Source organism: Lepidochelys kempii, chromosome 3 (assembly GCF_965140285.1).
Source record: "Lepidochelys kempii isolate rLepKem1 chromosome 3, rLepKem1.hap1, whole genome shotgun sequence".
Lineage (NCBI taxonomy): Eukaryota > Metazoa > Chordata > Testudines > Cheloniidae > Lepidochelys > Lepidochelys kempii.
Genome location: NC_136382.1, coordinates 123,581,466 through 123,594,068, shown reverse-complemented (window position 1 = coordinate 123,594,068; position 12,603 = coordinate 123,581,466). Strand labels below are relative to the sequence as shown.

The window sequence follows — 12,603 nt, the reverse complement described above, 5'->3', positions numbered from 1 at the left end:
TGATTTCAGCTTGCAGAATGTGTGAGCATCAAGCACCTATTGTAGGGCAGACCCATATCATCTTCCAAATTGGTGACAGCCAAAAAGACATAGCAGTGGCAGTCCTGCCAGTCATGTATATGGAGCATAGACCAAGAACTTATGGAACTGCACATTCTCTGAAAAGAAGAATTGCAAACACAAGTACAACTAGTTTTCTCTTTTAAAAAAATCACAATTTTATAAAACCACGAAATGAACTAGCGGTTAACTTTAATTTTTTTATTTTTGTGTGTTATGCACATTTTCAGTATCAGAACTAACACTTAAAATGGGACTTCAGTTTTTTAATTGGTGAATTGCTGTATCTGCAGAGTCAAGCTGAGTTCCAGTGTTATAAAATATTAATGGAAAACTTCATAAAAACCTATAGAGCATGATTGAACGAGGGGAGAGGAGTTTGTAAGCTTGATGCTGTAGCAATTTTAGTGATTGCTGGCTCAGTGCCATAATTACAATTCTGTATTAATAATACCACTTCAGAGCTGGTGTTGTGCAGAAATCAGATTCCTTTCTTGTTTTCCCCTTTTCTCCCCTTGAAAAGGGGAACCACTGGAAAATATTCTGAGTCAAAGATGTTTGCTAAGATTCATGCTAGCACTTCCTAGAATAGATATGGTTAATGCTAAACTGTTGTAGTGTGATGTACAGTATGCTCATTTTAGGCCTGTGTACCTTTTTAATTCTGGCTCCTCTTGCCCCATTCCTGGTGGTTTTGGTCACTACACAAGCCTAATAAGTTGACTACGAGAATATGTGATTGGAATCAATCCATCTGCCTAAAATAGTTGTTGGGTTGCTGAAAGTCTCCATTTAACTCCCTTACCAAAGCTCAGAGCATCCTCCTGTAATGCTCTCAGACTCCAGCAGCCTTGCTATAAGAAAGACAATCCAAATGTTGTTCTGCATCTCTGCGCAGGTGTTTTGCGTAACTGCTCTAGCTAGATCTATTCTAAACATGTTTCTTGTGTGTTAACCTCCCCCCCCCACACAAAATTAAGTTTATTATTCATAAATGAGAAAATTGATCATACTGAGTAGAAGTAAACATCAGATTGAGACGTACTCTGTGCAAGGTTTAACCTATACAATAAGTCTGCAATAATCATCAAACCAGGTCTCTAAGATTCCCTTCTTTTCTTATTGTGACATTAAGTCATACTTATTTATGGTGAGCTACACTACGAATGGTTTGCACTTTACTATCAATAATACATCTCTCTGTCTAACTGTATGCCTAGCATATAGAGCAGATGGAAGATATGATTCCTGCCCCATGTAGTTTATAAGGTAAATTTAACTTGATATAACAAGCAGGACACAAGACAGTTGGGAGTGTGGAAATGGAGTAGGGAGTAGAATCGGTGACACTGCAAGATTACTTTACTCCGTGAGGGCTAGTGTACAGCATGATGTGTGGTGTTTGATGACTTAGTTAATTTCACATGAGACCTATTGATGCTATGAATAGTAAGGATGGATTTGAATAAGGAAAGGGGGTAATGGCCTTGTGGATCCACTCAGAACGAGCATTCTAAGCAGCAGGGCTGATGTGGAAGAACGTGTGAAGTCATTTACAGGAAAAGCAGATTAACTGTGTACCAAAGCGGCATTGTTAGCCGAGCCAAAAGGTAGGAAATGGTGATGCAAAAATAGATCTGGGGCTTAATCTCCCTCTATGCTGAGGTTATACTTTGTGCACCTGAAAGTGGGGAGCCAAAGGAAGGCAACTCTAATGACTATGATTATCTTGATGACCTCCTGCAGCAGCAAACTGCAGGTTGTGACTACTTGATACATGAAATATTTGTGCTGCATTTCAGTTTTGTTGATTATCTTGCTGTTCCCATGTTAAGGAGACGCAAAAAGGAAAGACTGACCAGTTTTCAGAACACCTTTAATCTTTTTCAATACACATTGTTTTATTTCTTTGCATCCTAGCTAAAATTCAGCCCAGGTTAGTAGTGTGTTCAAGTCATTTAGTCACCCTAGGCAAATAAGTTGGGGGTCTCAGTGTGGTTACTAGTGGATAGATGTCCAGATTTTCAAAACTGTGTCACATTTCGCGCTGAGACCCTCAGCAGAAATAACAAGTATTGAATGGGCAAGCAGATTGACTTCCCTTTTATTCTTAAAGGTGCCACCTGCAACTTAAAGCACATTGATAGAGCACTATGGCGAGACATGCACTATTGCTGCTTGTATTGTACCTGCTGAAAGGATAAGTAGAGGACTTCATTTAATTTACAGAACTATATTTATCCAGCAACTTTCACAAGGTCTAAACTCCGCTGAAAATCCTGTTATCTGTTGTGTACTTCTGTGGTCATTTATTTTCCCTCAGAGAAGCGTAATGAAAATTCTTAGGGGGTAATGTAAGTGAAGAGGATATTAAGGACATCCCTGTTGCCCTCTGGAAGAGCATTTTGTGTTCCTGTAGGTTTGGACACTCATCAGAGATGGGTTTTTTTTTTAATATTATTAAGTGCTCACTGGAAAAGGTCTTTTTTTCAATAATTTAAGTGTTCTCTGGAGTCATCTTTTTTCTTTTGGAAGATTTAACTTTTTTCTTGTAGAGCCCTGTGAGTAATTAAGGTTTGGGAACTTGTTGCGCCTGTGTTCTTAGGCAATTCATGAATGTGAATAACATGGAATTGGTTTCAAATAACATACAACCGTATACATGCTCTTTATTATTCTGAAGGGCATGCAAAAATATAGTAAATATGGTTTACTTTAAATTATTACACCTAATATTTTCTGAGGTAGCTCAGTGTGTAATCCAAAGCTACTTGAATGTCATGTTACTAAAAGAAAAAATGGAGATGAGCATAGATACTTGTGAATTGTTTTGGCTAACAAGCAAAGCAGATAATTCTCTCCTCTTCCTGCTGCCCCACCCTACTGGCACTAGTAAATAAGATTCACTCCATAAGTTGCAGGTAAATAAATAGCATGAAAATCATCAGACTGATGGCAAGAAGTTAATTCTCAAGAATTTACCATTATCATATTATGAATTAATCCAATAGATGAATCACCCATGACTTCTCATCTTTCAGTTCTCATGTCATTGTATGACTCATGCTGAAAGATTTCCTCTTCACTAAAGTAATGGAAAATTCATGTTTGGTAGCCTGACACTTTAAGCACTTCAATATGTTTTCAATGTGTTATTGGTGAGTAAAATTAAAATCATAAGAACAGCCATCCTGGGTCAGACCAAAGGTCCATCTAGACCAGTATCCTATCTTCCAAAAGTGGTCAATGCCAGGTGCCCCAGAGGGAATGAACAGAACAGGTAATCATCAAGTGATCCATCCCCTGTCCCCATTCCCAGCTCTGGCAAACAGAAGCTAAGGATACCATCCCTGCCCATCCTGGCTAATAGTCATTGATGGACCTATCCTCCATGAACTTATCTAGTTTTTTTTTGAACCCTGTTACAGTCATGGCCTTCACAACATCCTCTGGCAAAGGGCTCCATGGGCTGACAATTAAACAAACAATTAAAAACTGGGAAGTAAATGTTTCTGGAGATTTCAACCATTGGGGACAATCCTACAAAGCTTTAACATTTATACAAGAGTACTTAACATACTACTAACTATTTAGAAGGGAGATTTTCAAAGGCCCAGGGGAAATCAAGCGTTCAACTTCCACTGAAAGTCAATGGGATTTGGATACCTAACTTTCCTTTGTACCTTTGAAATTTTTCCCATTAATCATCTCTCTCTCTCCCTCTTTCACCCCTCCTGCCCCGGGTGAGATAAGTAAGCTCCTCTTTGCAAACAGAGAAACAAAGGGAGAACAGTTAAGCGCTGCCTCAGAATCAGGAGTCGAATGCAGTAGATCTTTATTCTTGGCCTCCTGCCTAGGTTTAGACTATGCTGCCATTAATGCTGTTGAGCTACCCTTCCTAGGATCCGCAGGTCACACAGGCTGCTTAGCTGCAGGCAGCCAACTTAGAGGGAGTTTCAGGTAGCACAAGTGCCATCAATGGCAGCTTGGGTGCTATAGCTTTTAAAAATAGAAGACAGCGTCTTTGTGAACCCCTGGAACAGTAGCTTCCCTCTCCAGCATTGAGTGTAGCCTCAGACTCAGTTTTCCTCTCACTGTCTCCCTCTTACTGGTTACTTAGTTTCACCTTCTGGCCAAATCAAAAAGCCTTCCCCTTCTTCCACTGGGTTAAATAAGAGTCCAACAAGCAGAACTACAAATGTCTGTTCCATTTTCTGGATCACAGTCCTCTCTCCAGGGCCTGTGAGACCACCTCTCCTTGCTTGCAGGGGTTCAAAAAGTCCATACCACTATGGGTGTTGGACTTTAAGGGTAGGCACCAGGAATAACACTCTTGCTACTATCCCAAAGACCAGACCAGGGTGGCTTTAAGAGGGAGACTGCAAATAACTTATGATTTTTAGGAGGCTAAAAAATTACATTTAAAGAAGATATACTCTAGCTCAACCACAGCTGTGGGACTTGAGGCAGAAATTAATTTATGGAAGTCCTGTGACCTGTTACGCAAGAGGACAGAATAGCTGATCACAAGGGACTCTTCTGGCCTTTTAAATCTATGATTCTGTTAATTTAATTATCAGTTTGTTTGTTTGTTTTAAAATACTTCAGTCTCGTTCTGGATTTCAGTGCAAAACGTTTTCTTTGCTTTCTTTCCAACAGGTGCAGCTAGTTACAACAGTTTTTATGTTTTCTGCAAAAGTTTCTGCCAAACTGTGAAGCCTGGGAAACTGCGGGTCCGTTGCAGTATGTGTAAAGAAGGGACGCTGACTCTGACAAGGGTAAGCAAGAGAATTCAAGTTTTTAAAGAAGTAAAAATTATGTATTGAGAAGTAATATAAACATATTAACCGCTGTTTATAGCTTCGAAGATGAAACAAAGATTTGTAAACATTTTATTTATCCTTCCACTTCCCCCCCCCCCTTTTTTTTTTTTGCTCAGTTCATTCAGGGAAAACTTTTCAAACTTGAGCTCTGATCTTGCAAAGACTTGAGCAGTTGCTTAATTTTATGCACGATGGGAAATCCAGTGGACATATTACATCTGGGTTCCACGATACTCTGAGCATTAGGTGCTGAGACCTGGATCCACAAAGGACTTTTAGGCATCTAGAATATCACTGGAAAAAAACTGTGATTCACAAACCCTGAGTTAGGCACCTAGGATCCCTAAACAATGAATGAGGAGCGATTCTCAGAAAGCCGGGAAGGTTCCATGGGATTTTACAAAGGTCCAGAACATTCTAGGAGGTTAGTGAAAAATGAATCCATATACAGAATACCTGAAACATTTTACTTGGAACATTCTATTTTCCCTTTTCTCGCTAACAACAAAAACAGCACCCCGAACCCGGCGCTCCCCAGCCGGCACCCCAGGCGGTCGCCTAGGTTGCCTGACCCTAAGTCTTCTCTGGTTTCGTGCGACAGATACCTGTTTACCTATAAACAGCTCCCTTGTGTGGCTCTGTATTGATGGATCAATTGCCAATAAATATACTAGGTGTTGTTGCTAGTTCTTTGGATCGATCTGCTGGTTAGGTTAGCCCACTGTGACTTTGTCTGGTCAGCAGAGTGCCAGCATCTGTAGCCTCACATCTTCAATCAAGAATTTGTTAAATATTTACCAGAGTTCCAAGGAGTCAGTTCCCGGACAGACCAGGAGGAAGAAGGTGGAATCCCAGGGGATTACTACCACCCAGAAGGAAGGATAAGGCGGTAACCTGCTAACACCAGCTGCCATATATAAAAGGAGGAAGAATTAAGTAGTGGATATTATGCGTGAATGGAGATTTAGGTGGTAACTGTATACTTCTGATTTTACCCCCCCGCCCCCTGCCAAAATGTTGAGCACTTATATTGGACTTGGGTTGCATCCTGAAAAAGGAAGGATGTTGGTTGAATAAGTATATCTCCAAAAAGGGGATGACTTAGAGGACTTTTTGCTTATACACTGGGGAGTGAGAGCGTTTCTTACACTGCCTGAAGTCTTATCACCTGAGGTTGCTATAAAAGTGGTTTTGTTTTTTTTCAGAAGAACTGAGCACCCACAGCTCCCATAGATTTCAGGGGGCTTTGTGTGCTGTTTGGCATCTTTGGAAATCAAGCTACTTTTATTAGGAGTCTACATTTGGCCTTAACTTTGGTTCACAGAGAGCGATGAGTTTTGCTTTTCATTTTTTTTTCAATGGCTTCTGAGTGTTTATGTCCAATGCTTCAGGGAGATCATTTTAAGTGAAAAAAGTCTATCGTCACTGAAATAATAAAGTGTGATAAACATTGCCAAATTGTTATTCAAAAACTTACTGTCTTTTAGGCAAAACTTTAATGTTATGCTTAAGTCATTTGAGGGTCCCTTTAACTTATTATCAAGGCTTTGAAGAAACATATTGAGGTATTCCAGCTGAACAATTGTAAATGTATCTGAATTAGTCAATTCTAATGATATGTGGCATTGTAAACTGAAGAGTCCCACAGAACCTTTGAGAAAGATTGCTCTTTTTTGTACTTAGAGAAATTAATTAGTGGTACTTTCTTAAGGGCTTTTCTCTTAGCCATGGACTAAGGTCTCCTGACTCTAATCTCTGTTCCAGCAGTGATTCCCTCTATGGCTCTGTGCAAGTCACTTTAGTCAAGATTTTCAAAAGTATTTTCTAATTTTGACTGTTTCAGGTTCTGGGGGCCCCGCATTAAACACCTGGGTCAAAATTTTCAGTCTTGTATGTCCAAAGTTAGACACCTGTATCCATATTTAGGTACCTAGATAAGAGGCCTGACTTTTTCTGAGGTGCTGTGCATTTGCAGATCCCATTGACTTCATTAGAGGTTGTGTGTTCAGCACCTCTTAAAATCAGGTTCTTTTGCCATTAACCTTTCTGCCTCAGTTTCTCAGGCTGTAAAATGAGGATAATTCTGGCCCATCTCAGAGGGCTGTTTGAAAGGCTTTGAACACAAATCAGGATAAACTTGTTTCTCTTTGACTTTCATCTTAATGATTATTCTTAAATACCAAGGCATGCAGAAAAGAACAATGTGGCTCCACCAAGCAGCCCAAACTTTTCAGGTTCCTTCCAGAGTTCAGGTACATCACCTTATGAGAGATGAATGAGCTGCAAGAGAACCAAGAAGTTAGATTCCACTTCACAGACATTTTACTCGGCCATCTTTTTTACCAAAGCCACATTTTAATGTTTAATCAATAATGGTTTCAATCAAATCTGCATTAAAATAACTTGAATCAAAATTGTCTTTGCCTCATATTTATAATTTTGGTTCATATTCAAATTTATATTGTCAGTTAGATGTCAAAGCTACTGAAGGAAAATGCTGTTTTTAATAGCAGAAAATGAAGGGAATTGTTAAAGAACTTTCGCATTCACCTTTGCATTGCTAACACAGAACACACCTTAGGTTCTTGTCCATGCTCACTGACTTTACAGAGCATGTTTTTATTTTGCTGCTTCAGAGACTTAAGCAATAAAGTCCTGAGAGAGGATTGCATTTACAGATTCAAACAGACCTTGCATTAGCTTCCTTATGCTCATTATTCTGAGGGCTTGTCTCTGCAGGTCTTCCTGTTTCTTCATCTAGTTTTCTCTTAGCTCACAGATGCTCTGTCTTGTATTCTGGGGAGTTGGAATTAATGAGAGCCATCTGATATGCCAGGGCGAGTCATCAGAATAGCTCAGCATTTCCACATAGAATCCTAAAATCTGACCATCTATCACAATACCCTTGCCTCTTCTGGCCTCATCTCCTCCCCCACTCTTCAAACGTCTCCCTTCTGTTTCCAATCCTTTTTTCCCTTTATGCCTTTTTCCACATCCTTCTGTCTTTCTCTGCTCTTTTCCATTGCTTCATCCATCCTAGTTGGTGCCAGCTTCAGGGCTTTGAGTGCTGCAGCCTCTAGTGATGTAAATCTTTCAAAACTCAACCCACTTATTATAAGTTACTGGAGTTTGTTGCTTCAGAGGAGACATTCCATTATTGTGTTGCTGACACAGCATAAACATGGTGCCAGAAATAAAACTGAGACTCTAATCATCCTGCGAGTAGTAGAAGTTTTACCAGTGGGGTTCCGGGGGCATTGCCCCACAAAATGTTTTTGGACACTCTCCTTATTCTTGCTTCTACTTACTATCTTGAACCCAGTAACATTTAAACTGAGTCAAATTTTTGAAATTCTGACATCATGGGTTTGAAGTTCTCAGATGCTTAGTCTTAACTTTGTCAAAGTCTAACTGAACTTCCACATATTTGAGATTCTCTCATCACACTTTTCTTATTTGGAAAGGTACTAAGCATTGCTCTTAATTTTGGTAATTGAAAAAAAAGACTGAGTCTCTTCCCCCCAACTCTGTCCCCCATAATTCCTCACAACCCTACTGTAAAGACCTTAGTATAAAAAGCTCTAACATGGCAGATCTCTCAACAAACTTCTTTTATCTCACTGTTTGGAATCTACTTGGACTATGTTATTTTGGCATCTATGGGGTAAATAATATAAGGCAGTGGTCTCTAAACTATTTTGATCGCGCACCCCTATCAGTAAAAAAATTTTGAGCGTGCACCCCCAATATATGAATATTTATTTATGTATAATTACATACATGTACTCCTGTACTAATATATTGTGTACATTATAAAACATACACAAAAATAGAAATTAAAAAAGGATGAGATAAGGATGAAATAAACAATATTTTTAAAATTTTTTTTATTTTATTTATTAACAGTACAAAAAACCTTTTTGCTCTCACTAAAAAAAATTACTAATAATATTTTTAGTGACAGCAATGTGATTGAATATACTTCATTATTTTTGAAAATCTTGGTTTAACACTTTGTGATACAGCGATTCGAAGGTCTGGTTCTAAGTTCAGTTTATTTCACATCTTGGTTTTAATGGCTGTCATAGTTGAAAAAGATGCCTCACAAAGATACATAGATTGAAATGGAAGAAGTGTATCATTGGCTTACTAAATCATGATACTCATTTTTCAATCCCATCCACCAATTATGCAAAGGTTTTTTGTTGAAATTCGGCTAGTAAATTTCCGTCTTCCCTGATGTCAATCAGTTGTTCTTGCAAACTAATCGGAAGTTTTTATATTTTTAACAAATGGATTCAAAACCCACTGAAACTCTTTGTTTGGAAGATTTTTAAACAGGTTAGGAAATTCTGTTTCCAAGTTTTTTAAGTGTGCAGATATGAGAGTTTTTATAGGTGACACACTTACATCGTTTTCGGCAACAAAATCACATAACGATGGAAACATTTCCAAACATCCGTTTTCAAAATGCTCTCTCCATAGCACAAGTTTCTTTCAAAAAGCAGTTGCTTTCTCACTCAGTGTTAAAACGTCACCTTTACCTTGAAGGGACAGATTAAGTGTGTTTATTTTTTCGAAAATATCTGCTAGGTAGCATACTACTGACAGTCACTTGTCATCACAGAAAAGGTCAGCAAATTTAGAACACTTGTCTTTTTGTAAAAGAAAAATGTGTAACTCATCTTTAAGTTAAACAACTCTTTTAAGCACTTTGCCACGAGATAACCAGCGAACCTCTGTGTGGTACAAAAGATGTTCATGGTCACTCCCCATCTCATTACAAAGTACTGTAAAGATTCTACTATTTAAAGGTCTTGTTTTTATAAAATTAACCACATGGATGACATCCTGTAGCACTTTGTGCACTTCTGGCTCCAACTTCTTTGCTGCAATAGCTTGCCTATGAATGATGCAGTTTGAATGAATTTCACGTGTCGTGCTATCTCGGTAACCTTACCCCGGAATCCTTTCTTTATTCCAGTCAAAGCAGCTGCTCCATCAGGGGTTACACTTACACAGCTTTTCCATAAAATATTGTTTTTATTAAAGAAGTCATTTACTGTTGAGAATATATCTTCTCTGGTACATCTTTCCCTAGTGGCTCACAAAAAAGTAGTTCTTTGTGTATTTCATTATTTTGAAACAGAATCTAGCAAATACCGTAAGCTGAGACATGTTAGAGACATCTGTACTTTCATCCAACTGTATAGCAAACCTCCCACACTGCGTAATTTGTTCTAATACTTGTTTCTTCAAATCTTCAGCAGTGTCTTCTATGTGTCTTCCAACAGTATTTGCTGACAAAGGAATGCATTTTAGTTTGTCGCCATATTGTTTTCCATGTATTATTTCATCCATTTTTACCACGGCAGGAAGAACAAGTGTTTCCCCAATGGTATGTGGCTTTTTGTCTTTCGCTATTAAGTAAGAAACCTCAAAAGAGGCTTCTAAACATTTATCATTAAGTTTAGTGAAATTTTGTAAAGTACTGGATTGAGTATCACATGACTTTAAACATCGCTGAAAAAATTGTAGAGGTTTGTCCTCATGTTCTGGATGCTTAGTTTTTAAATGTCTTGCTAGTCGTGATGGCTTCATGCTATCATTAGATAATATCTCAAGGCACAATATACACTTAGGGTGAGGTTCATCGTTAATGATAGTGGATGTAAATCCATATTTCAAATAGTCTTCTTGATAATTTCTAATTTTTTTGGCCGACTTCTTGTCAGATCTGATTAGATCGTCATTGTTTTTACCTCGTAATGTGGGTGACGAAGAGCTCATACTAGGAGTAGGAGAACTGTTAGCTCTGCCATTTTCTTGTTGTTCGCTTGTGCTCGCATTATTAGTATTATCTTCAATCCGTGGTTTCTTTGCAGGAATCTTTTTAAGCCACTTGTCCATTTTGTGAGGGTTAGTTTACTTAAAACTAGATAATACAATCTGTAACTTAACCGGGCACACGCAAACTGCAATACGTCGCAATACGCTGAAAGCGAACGAACGAGTGAGGGCGCCACTGTCAACCCCTCCACATTGTGGAACTCCCATTCTTCCCTCAGGAGACCTCGCAGGGCCGGCTCCAGGCACCAGCATAGGAAGCACGTGCCTGGGGCTGCACACTATAAGGGGCAACATTCCGGCCAATCTTAGGGCGGCACTCCTCCGGCCGCCCTTTTTTTTTTTTTTCCCCTCTCTCTCTGGCGGTGCTCCTCCTGCTGCGCAGCCCTTTTTTTCTCCCCCACCCTCTGGCGGTGCTTCTCCTGCCGTGCCCCCCAGTGGATCGCTTTGTGCACCCCCTGGGGTGCATGCACCCCACTTTGGAGACCATTGCTCTATACAACAATACCCAAGAGGCACCAATACAGAACTCAACAATATCAGTACCAACAGCAGTATTACAGGCAGCCTTTCTACCATCCAGGCAACCAGGGTTCTGGAAAAGGAAACATAAATCACAAAGAACGAAGTGCTCTAACTCCAGCATTACACAAGCAGCTTGTCTTCATTCAGTTATAAGGAAAAGCAGCCCATTTGATTTCTGCTTCAAGGACAGCCATACAATCAGCAATCTTCTTAGTTTCCCCCACCCCTCACCATCTGGGGACAGATTGTCCCATTTCCTCAGAGCTTGGGAATCTATAATGATGGACAAATGGATCCTAAGCATTGAGACTGGGACGTTCTATACAGTTTCTGTCAACCCCTTTCACCACCTATCTACCTCGTCTTTTTTCAGGGACCCATTTTACAGGTCAGTGCTCCTTCAAGAAGTTCATCCTCTGCTCACTCTAGTGTTGATAGATGTTCCCCTTCAACATCAGGGAAATGGGTATTATTCATGACACTTTCTGATTCCCAAGTCCTGGGGTGGGGGGGTCTGAGACCCATTCTGGATCTTTGAAATCTCAACAAGTCCATCAAGTACATAAAAGTTCACATGGTCTTCCTATCATTGATTATTCCTTCTTTAGATCACGATAAGTGTTTTGATGTTCTTGATCTCCGGGACACTTTCTTCCATGTGGCAGTTGTGCCAAGTCAAACGAAGCTTCTAAGATTTGTGATAGGAACCAACTTTATTAAGACACAGTATAGAATCATAGAATCATAGAATCATAGAATATCAGGGTTGGAAGGGACCCCAGAAGGTCATCTAGTCCAACCCCCTGCTCAAAGCAGGACCAATTCCCAGTTAAATCATCCCAGCCAGGGCTTTGTCAAGCCTGACCTTAAAAACCTCTAAGGAAGGAGATTCTACCACCTCCCTAGGTAACGCATTCCAGTGTTTCACCACCCTCTTAGTGAAAAAGTTTTTCCTAATATCCAATCTAAACCTCCCCCACTGCAACTTCAGACCATTACTCCTTGTTCTGTCATCTGCTACCATTGAGAACAGTCTAGAGCCTTCCTCTTTGGAACCCCCTTTCAGGTAGTTGAAAGCAGCTATCAAATCCCCCCTCATTCTTCTCTTCTGCAGACTAAACAATCCCAGCTCCCTCAGCCTCTCCTCATAACTCATGTGTTCCAGTCCCCTAATCATTTTTGTTGCCCTTCGCTGGACTCTCTCCAATTTATCCACATCCTTCTTGAAGTGTGGGGCCCAAAACTGGACACAGTACTCCAGATGAGGCCTCACAAATGTCGAATAGAGGGGAACGATCACGTCCCTCGATCTGCTCGCTATGCCCCTACTTATACATCCCAAAATGCC

The 12,603-nt window shown here is 39.8% G+C and overlaps 1 protein-coding gene across 2 annotated transcripts in view; it reads left to right on the top strand.

The window, feature by feature from the left end:
- PRKN (parkin RBR E3 ubiquitin protein ligase) overlaps positions 1 to 12,603 on the top strand; it is a 1,259,306-nt gene that overhangs the window by 493,007 nt on the left and 753,696 nt on the right. For both annotated transcript variants that reach the window (XM_073337855.1, XM_073337854.1), the window contains exon 4: positions 4,720 to 4,838. In XM_073337855.1, coding sequence (XP_073193956.1) covers positions 4,720 to 4,838 — 119 coding nt within the window. The remainder of the gene's footprint in view (positions 1 to 4,719; positions 4,839 to 12,603) is intronic.